General features: G+C 37.4%; 1 protein-coding gene across 1 annotated transcript in view; it reads left to right on the top strand.

Moving 5' to 3' along the window:
- AKT3 (AKT serine/threonine kinase 3) overlaps positions 1-16,497 on the top strand; it is a 133,700-nt gene that overhangs the window by 57,625 nt on the left and 59,578 nt on the right. The window contains exon 2 of the mRNA XM_057389746.1: positions 9,574-9,699. Coding sequence (XP_057245729.1) covers positions 9,574-9,699 — 126 coding nt within the window. The remainder of the gene's footprint in view (positions 1-9,573; positions 9,700-16,497) is intronic.

The raw sequence follows: 16,497 nt of genomic DNA, 5'->3' as shown, positions 1-16,497 counted from the left end.
TTAAGGCAAAGCAGCCTTGTAGCGAAATGGTTTAAGCAGCTGCATTGTGGGGAAGCACAAAGAAGTTATTATTGTGTCTGTTTAGGGGGGTGGGATGGAGGGGGGAGATATTCGGCTGCTGTTGATGCCGATTGTTGACTTGCCATCTGCCAGATAGGGAGAAGAAAAAAATGACAGCTCCAGCAGGGTGTTCAAGAGGTTGTTTGGAGAGACGCATAAACATGTGCAGATGTCGAACTGAATAATGGCAAGAACTTGAGACGGTTTATGATGCTGCTGTTGTGTGTGCATATACAGAATGAATGTATGTGGAGATTTGGTTAGGAGGAGGGTACATATTAATTATCATTGTCCCCCACTGCCTCCTTTACTTCTGTTAATTAGTTCAGGAGTTTAATATCTTCCCTCCCTCTGTTGTTTATTCCTAAAAAGAACCTTTTCTTGTAGTAGGGAAGGAAACTTTTGATTTCTCCGTGTGGTGAGTTAAAAAAAAAACAAAAAACAAACAAACCCCAAAACAACTTAACAAATTTGGTACTTGTGGAAGCAGAAAGAGTAATGCAGTTATTTCAGTCTCAGACATTTGGGGGACAGGTGCTTTACAAGTTCTTACATAGCTTTGTCTGTCTGCCACAAGACTGGTGCGTTRCATACCCCTACTTCTGCATCCTGAGCTTTTCTTATGCAGAAAGTGCCAATTGGTGATTGTCTGGTATTATGGAGTATGCTAGGGGTTAGAATGAGATTAGCAACTAATTTGCTTGATCTTATTTTCAGTTCTTTCTCTGAAGGCAAGGAGCTGGTCAGGCATAACTTATATTTTCCTGTATGACAGTTGCACAAAAAATTKATTTGGATTTCTCCATAGGAATATGGTTTTCTTTCTTTCACTAAAATCCTTTCTTACTTCTTGTTTGGTGATTATGGTGAGTTTCCAGGATACTGTGAAACAAATGTGAGAAAGGATACGAGCATAGAGGGAAATTAACTTAGCTCAGAAGGGCTAAATGAAAGCATTGTTATAAAGGTAATCTCTTACTTTAAAGATAAAACCGGAAACTTTGAAATAATGAATTTTCTTCCCTAATATTACATCACCTTTAACATCCAGATATCTGTATTGAACTGAAAAATGGAATATGAAACAGTGGTTGAGGTGCGTTGAGGATRTGGATTGCAGACATGTCTTCATGTTACCAGTATGTATCAGGGWTTTTGGTCAGTCACAGTATGACTTAAATATTATTGGAATGAACCTAACCTGTGCTTCCCACCAAGCCCTTACCAAAAGTGAAGGAACTGCTTTTTATTGTGTCTTCCATCTTAAGTCTAATAGGCATCTGTARGTCACGGATAACAAAAACTGGTGATGGGAGCACTTGATGTGCCCTTCTGTCATCACTGTGGCAGAGTGGGAGATGTCGGTTTTGGATTATCTCAGTTTTAACTGAAAATTTGGGTGTGGCTTCCCCTGCCCAAGTACTGATTTCTGCATCTGAGGCTAGGCAGAGTAGCCAGCACTGCAATGGAGGATTGTTTTTTGCCTTTTAGTTGGGTTTTTGGTTCTTCTTCCTAGAATTGTGGTGTTTTATATGCTCCATCACTGCTGGTGTGAAGCTCATTCACTCTGGGTAATGCTGCATGGCTGCATATCATGAAGCATTTCATGCAACCCAAGAGATCTCCTGATGTGGGCAGCAGTAATGGGGTGGTCCAGCTCAAGCACTTTGAGGGATTCTTGGGCTTATCTCGTACTGATTCTTTGCAAATGCTACAGTGAAAACTTTGACTTCAGTGATATGCCTTGGGGAAGAAACAAGGGTGAATGGTGCTGGCGCTGGCTCTTTGGCACCTGGCAAGGTTTGAGGCTAGGAGCACACCTAGTGACAAGGAGAAAGTTCAGAGGAGCTATTTTAAAATTATTGCTATGTGCCAGTTTTAAAACTGAGACAGTTTGCTTTGTGAAAACATGCTAGCAAGTGTACMAGTTTTAAGGGGGCAAAAGTCACATAATTTTTGACAACACGTGGATCTGTTAAAGAAACTCAGTTGAATGATAACGCTATTGCCAAACTTACCGTATTCTTTTGCAAACATTGGAAAGTTTTAAATTTCTTGTGTAAACAAGTGTTTTACAAAAGGCTATAAGTAGGTAATGTTAAGAAAATGTTTAATTCAACTTGGCTACATGTAAAAACATTTATATTTTAATCATCTGATTTAATACATTTGTGCCAAATACACAAATTTTAGTTGTTGCTGCTACAAGTGACTGTCCTATTCACTGTAATTTATAGATTAGTATTTGAATACTTTTCCTACTCTTAAAATATTTTCAAAAACCTCAAATGGATCCTTTGGTCTATTAGCACTTGAGAAATGCAGAGAAAAGAATAATATTTTTTCTATTATACAAAGTACCACTTGAAGTTGATAGTGCTATATAAAAATATATATAAAAATTTAAAAGAACTGAGAATATTRAGGTTTTAGCTATAAAAAAATAAATGAAACAATATTTGAAATGCTTTTTTGCATTTACCACAAATACATCTCAACGTTATTAAAAAATGAAAAACTGCTCTGAAAAGCAGCTAAATAGTATAGTGTTTTTGGGCTTTTGTGCTTATATTGCCTTGTGCAAGATAGAAATTTAGAAAATGTGAGCAGCRTTCCTAAATATTTCCAGAATACAGAATACTTGGTTTTCTATTCCTGAATAGCAGGCATATTTAGAAAATATTGATCACCTTTGTTGCTCAGAGATGCTGATGCAATACAGGACTCCGTTATTCCAGACAGCATGTGCTAATAGCAATCGCTGTTTAATTTATTTATTGTTCTAATTCTTATCCTTCAAGAATGAAGGGGAAGTGAGAGTGATGTTGAAACTGGCAAGTTTTTCTTCCTGTTGGCTCAAAATGGGCATGGTTAAGGTCAATTCTCAATTTATCAGGATGTCAGCTAACTCAGTATTTCTGGTATGATTTTTTAAAAGGACAAAATTTCATGCATATGAAAATGAACGTTTATTTTCCACGCGATGCCAAGACACATCAGTAATTTTGAGTAGATTTTGTAGATGCCCAGTTTGAAAACTGCATTTTGTGTGAATAACGGTATGTCTGTCTCTCTGTTGTTGAATACCATTCTCTGGATCTTTTGCATGTTTTAGAGAAAAGATTATTAATGCAACAGGAAAGCGTTGAATAAATAGCAGGAGCTGAAATGCTGCTGCATTTGTGCAAGTCAGGACAATGACTCACTCCACCAGTCATGATGAAAAAGCCATGGTGGCTGCTGATTTGAACCTTAGAGCCCTGGGATATGTTTGTAYGTTGCATTCAAAACCTGGGAAGGGGGAAGAAAACCCCACAGTGAGAGCAGAGAAAACCTTTCCACGGGGGAGATTGGTCCTCCCCATCACTTCAGCTACAGAGGTGCCCTGAAACCACAGAGWGCTGCTCCGTGTCTTCTCCCCGCCTGCTGCTGCACCTCTGCTTGGGAGGAATCTGCCTGGCTGGCAGGAGCCTTTCTCTTTGGTCACTCCTCAGTAGTGCTTCAGGAACAAAGAATCTMGTGTTTGCCAGCTCCTCGGTGCATCTGGGCTGGCATGGAGGACCGAGGGTTGTCCTTTTTTCCTCCCTCACGGCTCAGCTGAGGCACTCCTAGAGCTCGTACCTGAGGTTGYTCACTGCCTTCTGCAGAATGTGAACATCTGTGGGGTTTTCATTGCTTTCTGGTCACATACCTGTAACTAGCTGGACATAACCTGACCAGTCTTCTGTCTGAGCTGGATCAGTGTGTTATTGTGGACAATGAGAGGCACTTGAACTTTCTCACCTAAACTTCCCAATTTACAAGAAACTTACTGGCAAACTAGCTGTGGTATAAGCCAATGCCCATGTGTAGCGTGAAATGTTTCCTATTTCTCAGCTGGGAATGGAAAAATTAATTTATCAAATGCAAGTACAGATGTGCTCAAAATGTCATTCAGCATTACTGGGAGCTGTGGGAAAACAGCTAGAATAAATAAATAATCACTGTCTCACAGTGTAAGAGAGAATCAAAAAGCAGTAGTTCCAAATTCTGCTTTTCTTTGAACTGCCAGCAAATACTTATGAGAGGGCATCTAATAAAAATACCTTTTAAAACACTAAGGCATGTTAGGAAAAATCACAGTTTCATTTAATTTTTTGTTATGCAGTTAGACTTTGTAAAATGCTTTGCATAATACATGATTACACACTTAAATTGATGGACATAAATGATGAGGATAGGTATACTTTACAGTTATTTTAAACATTCATTTTTAACAGTAGCTTTGAACTGTGCTTCAAATTTCTTATAATGAAATAAAAAGTAAGTAAATATTCTAGCAGAAGTGCTTTGCGTTTACTTAGTGTCTACTGACTTAATCAAATAGTCTGCTGATGCTTCCGATCGTTTGTTAGGTAACACTGCCCTCAGAGGGCCAAGGTAAGGAAATTCAATCTCAAAACCACTGGTATTATTTCCGATAATTTTACTTGACCTGATGTTAATTACCGTTGTTTCTTTTGAAGAAAAATTGCATATAGCTGTTTTATTTACTTTTATACAATGTTGCTTAATGTTCTAAGATAAATTCCCTTTTCCCCCCTTTGTTTCTTAAATGTTATTGTAGGGAGTTTGATTTAACAAAAAAGTGCCTTGAGTAAATTATAAAAAAAAAAAGGCAGGGAAGACAATGTTTGTGTATTATTTATATTAAATCCATTTGACTAAATTGATAATAACAGACAAGAGGCAGAATTTTGGTGTATTCTCTTCTTGGAGGGTTTTTTCTTTTTTTTTTTTTTTTTTTTTTTCCCCTTAAATCTCACTTATGTTTGTGTGGCAGCTGTTGCTTCTTTTAAGGAAGCAAGTTTTTGAACTCAGGTTTCTGTTGCTTATCAGCACTGTATATTAAAGACATTTCCTTCACACCTCTGAAACCATTTACATATTGAAAAATGTAGATGTTTTGCAAAAGTGTTTGTTTTTTTTAAATTACATTTTTAAATAGGAAGATTAATTTTAAATTACTGAATAATTTTTCAATAATTGCTAAATTTCCATATGCTTAAAGATTACAAATGATGAGACTAACAATAGCAACTGCTGAATCTGGGGTGAAATACATCCTTGAGGAGAGAGTTTGAGTTGTGAGGTAAAGTAAAAAAAATTGGAAACTTTTGAGTTCTACATTTGTCTGACACGGTTTTTTTTGACTACTCATATATGATTTCTTAGAAAGCTCTCCTTTCTGAAGCTTCTGAACAGTATGAAAACTACCAACGTTGCATTACTAGAATAAACATACTTTGTGAAATATCCTGAAGGCAGGTTTCTTGTTACTGGCTGTCAAAGGCAAAAAAAGAAGAATCATTGAGGCTGCAGTACAGAGGCAGATAAAGAGGCAGCCGYGAGGGTCATGTTCTAAACAAACCTTCATTAAGTATTCTTTGTTACTGTTGTTAGCCAGTGTATTATTAAAYACAACGTTAATTAAAGAGTTGCATGTTGCAAGGGTGCTTTTTGCATGAAGATCAGTTCGAATTTTCATGTGCTTCAAGAATATTCAGCTGTCTTACTTAACCTTTTGGGTGTGTTTTCTCAGTAGTTGTTAAAAAAGCAGACTCTGACAATATAAAATCTGTATTTTGTCTGTGTGTATGTATTTCTTGTCTGTAAGTATCAGCGASATACATATTCTAGTGCCACTTTTCTCAAGTAGCTTAAAAAACTTTGCCTAGAATTAAAATAATGTAGGAATTACTTGGCTTTCTTTGCTGCAGTGCTTGCAATTAGAGGCCTCCTCTTACTGTCCAATAAACAGTTCCTAAAAGAATGTGGTTTTCGACTTAGAAGGGTGTAAATTTAGGAAAAATAATAATTTAACTTACATTAACTCAGCAGGAAGCAGGGTACAAACCGATTAATCCTSTGTGGTAGATCCACTGCTTTTTTAAGTAATGCAGTTCCATTTTATTAAATTGTCAGGATATCTTGTGGTTTGGTTAGCCTGCCTGGTCTTCTCCTCTCTCATGGAATTACTTTTCACTTGAATTAATAAATTTCACATGTAAATTTCCTCTAGTTTGCTTGTGTTGAGGTATTTAATAAACATACATTCCAAATAACTTAAAAGTATTTAATGTTGGTAGTACTGAGAAATACCCTTTTTTTTTCTTTTAAATACAGGGCTGCTAAGTTAGAAGACATGTGGAAGTGTTTTTTCTTTWCAAATACTCAGCTTTACTTTAGCATTTTTTGTATGGAGGATTTCTTCCAAGGCAAATCAATAAGCACATACATTAAGACATATGAACTAAAATGCTTTTCTCTCTTAAGGCAGATTATGTAAAAGGAATGCAGTTAGAAGAGAGCACCTAGAGTGCATCTTGAGAGCCCTTGAACCACTTGAGCCACTAAGTGTTCACTGATACCACTATTCAGCCTTCAAAAGTGTTCACCCATTTGTAAATTAAATTACAAAATAAATATAGGGCAGATGATAAATATTCACATATAGACCTTGGAAAGGAATTGGAATATTGCTATTTTCAGGGTGAAACCAGGATCTCTGTGTGTATGTGTGTGTGTGTTTGTATAGATGTCTTGAAAAAGTAGTCTGACCATGATTCATGTTGGGAAACCACTTGGGAGAAACATTCCTCAAAGAAATATATCTGTGAAAGAAATAAATGGCTCCTTATGAAGCCGTAGTGTTCTACAATTGTTTTTAAATTGCATTTTCTGTGTCTGGCTATGGTTTGTGGAGCGAAGACAGAGGTACAACTCTGCTCATAGATTAGCTTTTGTCCAAGTTGCTAACACTTGTCAGAGGAGCTTGGAAGTGCTATTCTGCTCTTCTAATGGTTCTTCTCCAGGCATAAAATTGKCTGCATAACTCAGAGGATGATTAAAAATCGGCTCAGTTTTCTGATTAAGAGAACCTGTGTTCGGCTGCTGCTGGGTCTACCCAATCTAGAACGTTGTCCTGAGAGGTAAAGAGGGAGTAAGCAATGAAGAGTGTGTTGGGTCTGTAAGGCCATCTGTCAGAATGGTCCCCTTTCCGGGCAGGTTTCGTTCTGGAGAGTGTGTGTAAGCAAACAGAGGCTGCCATTCTTTCCTGAGTGTCTATTAAGGGTACTTACCCTATCAGCCCTGATTCTTGGAGCAGGCTCTGCTTATCTCCCTCTGCAGTTTATTCCTTGCAGAAGAGAGGACTCTCTTTGAAACTGTAGCCCTCGGGTGGCTGACCTGCTTCAGGCATGCTGATGTTGTCTGTGCTGTCCTTGAATTCTTCAGTAGGTTTAGATGCCTGCCTTATAGATAAGACTGAGATCTTGATACAATGCAAACCCAGTAAAAGGTACTTTCTCTCCTTACAGTCACTCTTACAGTGAAATGTGATAGAATTTATGAGAAAAATACAGAGGATTCGCTTTCTCATCTCTTTAAGAAAGTTACTAAGATTTTAATATTTTAAAAACTTATGTTGGATGATCTGATAGGTGAGGTTTTGTTTTGGCTTTAACTTTTGAGTCCGTGCAGATTTCAGCAATTTTCTTGCAGGACRTATTTTAAATATTTGTAAAATATGAGTAATCCCTTGACTTAAGCCTATGATTATTTCATTTTCAAGTATTCAGCAAACTTAATTTATTGCTTTTCATGTAATGCTGATATAGTTTTTCATTAGTGTTGGTATTAAAGTTACACATTTGGTTTCCCATATTGCACTTGTGTTTCTTCTTCAACTTACAAAGTATCTCATACCCRTTTCACTTGGGTTTTTATTGCATGCTTTCATGCAATGGAATTTCCTACTGTGAAATGAGCTCGGACTGGCAGTATCAGTAGGGATGTTCCCAGACAAACTAGAACCAGAGGTTAAGCTCTGCATCAACACAAATGTGACCAGTGCTGTGTCTGCTCTATTCATTTAGTGGTCAAATTAAGTCCCACGTGGACTTTGCCAATTCTTTCCACCTGTGTGAAAATGTCTATCTAACACAGTCAAGTGAGTACCCTGCTGTCTAGGAGCAGGACTAAACAGGAAGAGGTTTGCTATGTAAGCCAGCCTGAATAGCCCAGTGTTAATTTTTGTCCTGTTTATTCCATCTCCTATTCTCTACTCGCCTCTGCTTAAATACACATTGAAAAYTGGGCATGTTAGTGGCTGCAGTTGGATTTGCTCAGCCATGTGTATTGTCAAAATCCTTACAAGATGGGCTCAAGTTCATCAAGGCCATATCAGCAATTSCCATCTTCGACTTCAGTGAGGGTTGATTGCTGTGATGGAGAGGTGAAGGTGCCATTAATGAATTTTTAGATTACCCTTTAATGAAGTAACCTCCATGTTAGATGGATGCAAAATTATTTCTGACTTTTGAATTGCCTAAAAGCCATGTAGCTACAGCTAATAGGGAGCTGAGGTGGTAAAGAGCACTGCCAGGCTGAGGCTTAGCCCAGGACCAGTGCAGCCCCTGGGATGGTTCATTCTGAGCATTTCACAAATGGTGAGAAGTCCTTGGTTCCTTGTTGGAAATTCTACATTGTTAATACACTTCTTTTTTCTGAAAATGTTCACTTTWAAATGATGAAACCATGACTTGTGGAAAGTTTTAGTAATACTCATTATTTACTCTGCAGAATATCAAGAAATCAAGGATGAGGGAAGTTGGGCRGATCTAAACTAACCTGCATTTTTACTGAGTAATTGCACTCTAAAAATGAAATTGTTGCTGAGATTTTGGTGTGGCATTGTRAAGTATGATAGTGTTAAAAAAGTTTTTTATCCTTAATAGCAAATAACTGCTTAATTAATAGCATTAATTATGGGGTTGTGTCATGGCTGATGTGTTCCATATGTTTCTGATCTGAAATTCCACATAGATTTTAGAATCGTTTACTCAGGCTGGGGTAAAGAAAAGGTGGCATGGTAGGTTTATTGGTGGACTTTACTCTTGGAAGGTAATTGGCTTCTAGCTTCTACTTCTTTTTCCTTTTGCTTTCTATTATATTTTTAAATTATCTTTTGTGTAGGTTTTTCCATTACACTCAATTTCTTTATATTTGCTTAGTGTATGTTTTGAGGAAATTAATGACTTTTATTCAGCAGGGTAGCAGTTCTACCTTGTCATAGTTTGGATTTTACTTAGTTATTAAAAGTCAAGCTGCAGAGTTTTGAATTTTTTGTTTTGTTTTGTTTTTTTTTTCCCCTGAAAATTTTGATTCGTTTATGGTGTAGGCATGTAGGATATTTGAAAAGTACAGCATGATGAAATTCAGAATTGTACAGTATTAGTGTACCATGCTAGTAGCTTCTTATTCCAGAGGCATCATTGTACAGTCCAGGCTTAACATTGCAATTCAATTTTCCCTTCTTTTGGAGAAAGTRAAGGTTTTCTCTGTAAATTGAAAACATCTAAAAGATTTTTATATAATTAATGTTCAATGCTGATAATATGATATGTCTTTTAATATTCAAGTTTGGGGTTTTTTTTTTACAGTGCTAATGAACTTTTTTTTGGTCTCCTTTAGGAGAATATATAAAAAACTGGCGGCCAAGATACTTCCTGCTAAAGACAGATGGCTCTTTCATAGGCTATAAGGAGAAGCCCCAGGATGTGGATCTGCCATATCCACTCAACAACTTTTCAGTGGCAAGTATGTATTTCCAGTATTTATTATTCTCTCAGCACATTGACAGATTATCTGCTACATATTGCTTCGTGTATAGTTCAGTATTTATTGGTAACACTGCAAGTTTAATGCCATGTGCCACTCTAATGCACCACATCCAGCTCTCCAAGATGTATTTACAGTAGCATGGAAGAACCATGCGCTGGTTTCTTCAAATGTTTTTTGGAATTCTGAGTTCTCATTTGTGTGTGTGTGTGTATGTGTGTGTGTGTCTGAAGTCTTTGTAAATAACAATGGCATTTGACAAATGATTGCTGTAAGAAGAAAATTCCTGGAAAGATTACCTTTATTCAGATCGTTGACCTCTTCTGTTTTTCAATAGTATCTCTGAATTCACTTGAAAACKCAAATTAATTAGAAAATTAGCTAGACTGTCAAATGACACAAAATCACGCTAAGTTATTTTTCTCTTGGATAATCAGGTAATCAGCTCTCCAGCCTGGTTAATGAGTAATTTCAAGCAATCAGACAATTTGCATATATTAGCAAAGCTACAAAGTGTGTATCTGTTGGAGAAAGTGAAGATTACGTGTTTTCCAAAAATGTTTCTAAAAGACAAATTTGTAGGGTTTTTGATCTGTAAAAGTGAGATTGATGGAATGAACAGAAATGAACATACTTGAGGAACAAAATGAAAGGGGTAAAATGTCTCTCTGAGTTAGCTGAGAGATCACAGCTAGAAACTTTCAGAGGAACACGTGAAAATTTACCCAATTTCTTTCAAAATTGTGTTAGTGCACTGYAATACAATAAGTGGCAGTGCTTAGTTTTATAGAGGAGTATAGGCACCACAAGACTATTTGTACTTAGGGAAAGGGTTCCCTTTATCTTCATTGCTGAAGACGGAACAAATGCTACTGAGACTGAACTTTCCTATTTTTCTGAAAAAAATTTTCTTGAGACTGACTCAACCTTTGTATATACAAAGTAATTTGTATATTTTATTTGGTAAGAAAATGCTGCAAGCCCATGTCTCATCTCCCAGCTAGAAGAGGAAAACTTTGGATATTCTGATTACACTAGAAAATTATGTTGATTGTGCATACCTTCTAATGGTGTTAGAGGCTTGTTTTGCCCTGTTGCTGTTCAGCATGGAAGCAGTGATGTCTTTAGGTGTTTCATTTGAGTAGGAATTGAGTAAATCATAGGCCATTACTCCTTAGTTATTGCTCTGCATATAATAACTACTCTTTTTTAGCAGGTAGTATTTTTTAGATACTTTCCCTCCARTTTGTAGCAGAAAGACCTTTTCTAGAAATACAGTGGGTTTTGTTGTCCTGCTTTACCATATTGGTGATTGCATATTCTGTCTTCAATTGCTGCAGCAACTAGAAGGGTGATCCAAATGATAGTTCTGCTAAGCAAGGGAATACATAACTAGTAATTAATTCCAGTGTGTTGGTACTGTTTTTTTGTTGGGGGTTTTTGATTCCCAGATGTTATATTATGTAATTCTGATATTAGAATGCTGTCCCTGAAATTTGTCTTGATGGAAATGGGAAGATTTCACATTGTTTTCCAAAATGACACCATCACCACCCCCACCACCCCCCCCCCCCCCCAAAAAAAAAAAAAAAAAATCCTTTCTGCAACTAGCAAGTCCTATAGATCTGAATCTTAGGCTGTGTAAGCTAAAGGAAAAAGCATGCAATATTAATTGAAAAAAATCAGTTTTGATAAGCAAGATGACTTTTTCTGTTTTTCTGGCAGGAAAAGGACTAATTTTTTCAGAAATGTTGGCTGATCAGTGTAACAATAGGGATGTATCACTCATCAAAAGAATCTCATGAAATTAAGTGGAGTGCCTGTGTAGAATTCACATGGATTAAAAGCAAACCAGGATGGTATTACACTCTAAATTGCAAGGGACTGTAAGTTTTTTATCAGCTATTTTATCTGTCTGAGGATGAGATCATCAGTAGTGCAAACAAACAAACAGAATTGCTATATGAATGAATCACATCTCATGGGAAGTACCTGGTAAATGTCAAGAACTGGTCTCACGGCCTCCGATCCAAGAGTTCCTGAGCTGCTGCAGTAGGTTTGAGGCCACAAGCAGCGCAACATATTTTTCCTGTAATAGTGAAGTACGTTTTTCATAAATTACTAGCCAGGCAGATGGAGTGTGAGATCACTGTTAATACCATCTTGATTAGGTTGGCAGGGACTTAAAGATATGTCTTTACAGTCCTATCTTCATGTAATCTTTGTAGCTATCTGTAAAGTAAGAGTGTGGCCTCAGTCTACTTTTTGCTCTCCAAATGATAGACATCTTTGGCTCTTGCTTGCAATTTGTTATTTAAGCAGAAAAGGCCAAGGCTGTGGTATTATTTTTGTAGTACTATTGGAGTTAAACACTGGAAAGTTTACGCAGTTCTACTTTGTATGATAGTTGTTCTGTAGTTTAAAACTTTTAAACAGCAGCTCTGTCAAGCTAGTTACTTCTGTCCTACAGATATTTTCCCACCTGTGTCCCCTGCCTTCCTGTGACATCAAGTAAAGCTCTTTCCCAGGCATAGTATTGTTTCCCCTAGTGGGGCTCCCTGCTTCCTTCCAAGATGACTTTGGAGTTCYGCACCTGAGCATTTCTCTCTCCCTGATCTTGTGCCATCGGTGAACTCCATCAGGAATGACAAGAAGGCTGGAGAGAATGAAGTTATTTCATGTATTGATGAAAGTGCTCCCAGTGACAAATACATCTTYGCTAATAKAGCCTTAAATACATSTTTGCTAATAGAGCCTTTCTCATTGGGGCATGTTTTGTTATAGAATGGAGTCTTCAGAGGCCATCCCTTTTCCTTGGGGTGTTCTAGGAGGAAAGCTGGGGGGAAGGCATTTGGAAGTGTCTGTGTGTGTGTGTGTGTGTGTGTGTGTGTGTAAACAGGTAGACCCTTTACTTAGAGAGGGGGAGATTGAGGCAGCACACACATGCTTCAGTCCTTTGCCAGCCACCCAAAATGCAGGGGAACCATGTGGGCATGACTTGGAGATGAGGGATCTCTCTTCCTTGGAGCACTGAAGGTAAAACAGAGTTGAGTGAAGGGTGTGACAGAGAGGTGCTGGGTGGAGCTGAGCCATGGGGAAGGACACAGGCTGGCCTCAGGTGTCCTGAATGGACTTTACCCCATTGTGACCACTACAATCCCAGTTTTGGGTGCACAGGGCACTTTGCTCTGCACCCTGGAGCTGCTGCAAGGTTGYAGGGTGAACAAATCAGCCAGATCTGGTGACACTGAATAGTGTGTAGGATCACTGCTTCCTCTCCTGTGGCCAGCTTATTTTCCACCTAGCAGAGCCACCTTCTTTTAAATGGGAGCTGTGGGAGCTGTGTGTTTGCAGTAGGCTGTTAGTCCCTTGCTGCTCATGCCCTGACACTGAGACTCACAAAAAGCTCTGCTGTGCTATCTCACCATACACTTGAAGATAAATGAGGGCGGTGTAATTACATGGGTGGGAAGTTCATTGTGAAAACTTAGCACTGGGTGATGCTGATTTTTGAGGGGTAAATTCAGAGGTGTGAGCTTACTGGAATTGTCTGGTTCAAAATCAGTTCAGCGCTTTCCAGGTAGAGAGGAGCAGTTGAAAGTAATCAAACTGCTGTAGCTTGTACAGCAGATAGTCTTGATTGACTGAGTCACAGTAACTGAGTGGGTGTGCATTCCTAGCCCACTTCAACTGCAAAATAAAATATGTTAATTTAAATTGCTTTTGCTTAGGCATTTATGCAGTCAGAACCAGTTTAAAAATAATTTTGGATTCAATTGGTATGACTTCTTGTACAGGCAAAGACCTGTCTTTTAAAACTCCATTCTGCTTCTTTGAGAACAAAACTAATACTCTGGGCAGCAGGATGTATTTCCTCCATGTCCTGCYCCCGCCACCCCCTCAAAAAAAACCCCAACGTGGCTTCATAATACTTTGTTTTCAACTGATCCACTGTTGTGCACGTGGAATAAACACTGCTTTGTGTAAACCACTTTGATCTTTGTTTGTCATAATTATTTGGGAAAGCAGAGTGGGGAAGATTTCTACTTCAGTTCTACCTGAGGAAGATTTGTGACTTCACTGATTGGAAAAACTCCAGCTTCTCCCATGTGCAGTGAGTATGTAGGTAATCACACAGCACATTTGGGATGAAGTATCTCTAAGAATTGGCCCTTTGCCGTCATTTTGATCTTTATATAGGGAATAATTGGGAAGAGCTGTATCCCTTCACAGTACCCTTTGAGCTTTGGCCAAAAATGATGTCACCTGGAACTTTTTTCCTATCTTAAAAGATAGTGCTTTCTGAGCACTCTGTTACAGATACCCTTTTTCTTGTCTTTAAAAAGAAAAAGCAGTTGAGGTTATTATGAGAAGGTAGCCTTTTCTAAACTTTATTTTCTCTGCAGAAGTGATTATCAATGAACCTTGGCTATTCTGAATGGAGAATCTGTGCTACTTTTTCCTAGTCTTAACTTTTCAGTGGGCCAGAGACAAGATTTTATTTTTGGGATTTGAAAACCTTCAGAGCAGGAAAACTGAAAGGTTTCAGATGAATGATGTTACGGCTTTAAAGATTTCTGAAAACATTCTTTAAAGAAATGGGTAGGAAAATATATATGCCTGTTTTAAGTGAGGTTAACTTATGTATCAAAATACTTTGGCATTAGGCATGACCTTGTGTGCAACTCCAAAAATAATTTTTCAATGAGATTTAAGTCCATTAAATTTCTTTTTACAATAATATCTCTGGGTTTACATGAACCCGGAGATAAGATATAACTGTACTTATAATTACAGTGTGAATTTGATTCCAAAGTAATAGTAGCAGAATTAAGTAATGTTCATTCAATATTGCGAATACCTGTGGAGAGAAAATGTCAATGTATGTGTCATATACTGCATTTGCAAATACATCTATGGAAATTCAAATTCAAATCTAATGTTTATAGGAAACATTTCCATCTATGTTGGATGGAGAAATGTTTGGGAGGCTTTAAAATTGCTTTATGGATGGTTTCTAGGTAGTATAATTGTTATTCTGTCCTTTGACTTACAAGTTTATAGCCAGGCCTGAAAGTTGTTATGCTGATGTGATATACCCAGTTGCTTAAATAAAACTCAGGTGTTTGCATGAAAGAAAAAGAAGGACATATAATTTTACCGTCTTCCATGAAAACAAAGTAAAGCCYGGGCAAAACCCGTGCAGAAATCTCCTACTTCCATTCTCCTTCTTTGCATGAAGGGGCAAACGGCAAACTGGTTGTAATGACTGGAGCACATGGATGCTCCTTTGGTACTTTTTGAAGTATTGGAAATAAAAGACTTTGCAGCATGATGAAGTGCATCAAATTTGATCTTTTACAGCTTAAAGGAATATAATTAAGGGTTTTTTTTGTCATATATGTTGTTTTATTATCAAAGAACATGTAAGTACTTGTCACGAGCCAAGCCCCACAGAAGTGGGATTTTTACCCGTACAGAACAAAAAGTCAGTCCCTGCTCCAAAATACTAAAATTCCAAATATAAAACAAGTGACAGCAGATGGATGCAAACAGATGGGGGGAGTATGAGAAAACAATGAGACAGTATTAGCCTGTAGTACAGGCAGTGGTCTCAGCACATCAACAGCTAATCCATTGTCAGTGTTAGATTTTTACTCTCATCTCCTTTCTTTTCTTCCTCCCTCTTTCCCTCCCTCCTTTTTTTTAAGGCATGGTGAAGCAGAGTTCTAAGGAGGATTTAAAAGAGAACTAGTATTACAAACAGAGAGAACTGGTGATGAAATTGTAACAGTAAAGGGTTGGGTGGAATTTTGGTACTGAGTAAAGAATGATAACAAGGATGAGAGTAAACTGTGGGGACAGACCTGATATGATAGAGCTGGGTAAGAAATGGGGAATGCCAAGAAAAGGGTGACAGTGGACAAAAATCATCTATTATGAACAGTTTTGGGAATAGCATTTTTAGGGTAAACCTAAAAATTTGCTTGGATCAATGAAGAGATATTAAATTATTCACATAAATCTCTATGTGACCAAACTTAATTTTAGGGTGATATTCCTCAGCCATAAGGTGTAGTAAGAAAGAACAAATCCTTTTGGAAAGCCTCAGAAAAGTAGATTTCCCATAGGGAGTGGGTAAACAAGTGGGAGAATCAAAAGGCTACCAAGCTAAGGGTGTGTGGTTTTCTCCTTTATGTAAAATTMATGTATTTTCATGTGTATATGAGCAAAAGCAGTGTATCTGTCTCTGTGTTAGTTCTGCTACTTGTCTAACAATAAAGGTCATCAGAGAAGTGTGGATTTGGAGTGCAGAGTAGCAACAACAGAAAAATATATTTGTAAGCAGTGTGTTCATTAAATTTTGATATGATAAAGATTAGATTAGTAATTAAGYAGGCAAAGCTTGGGACAAAAATGTTTATCTTGTGAAGGAAAGACCTTGGGAAGAATGAGAAATAAAGGTTAAATTATAGTGCAAATAGATACATATAGAGATATAGACAGCACTCTCCCTATATGTTTAAAAATGCGTACAATCTAAATAATGCAAGCAGTGGCCTGATAATTTTTTTTGTATCATTTGATAATCATAGGAAGTTGTCCTCTGTGCTAAAACTCAGTCTGTATTAGAAATAATTTCTCAGATATGCAACCTTCTGTTCATTTTTTAGTACAATTTTTTATGGCTGCTTGTATGTTTAGTATTCTTGTCTAGCCATATCAACACATTCTGCTAAAGTTGAAATCTTTCATATATGAAATAATAAAATGGTA

Source organism: Malurus melanocephalus, unplaced genomic scaffold (assembly GCF_030028575.1).
Source record: "Malurus melanocephalus ecotype Western Australia unplaced genomic scaffold, MMel_1.1 scaffold_19, whole genome shotgun sequence".
NCBI lineage: Eukaryota > Metazoa > Chordata > Aves > Passeriformes > Maluridae > Malurus > Malurus melanocephalus.
The sequence above is the reverse complement of the archived record's forward strand: the minus strand, read 5'-3'. Positions and strand labels throughout refer to the sequence as shown.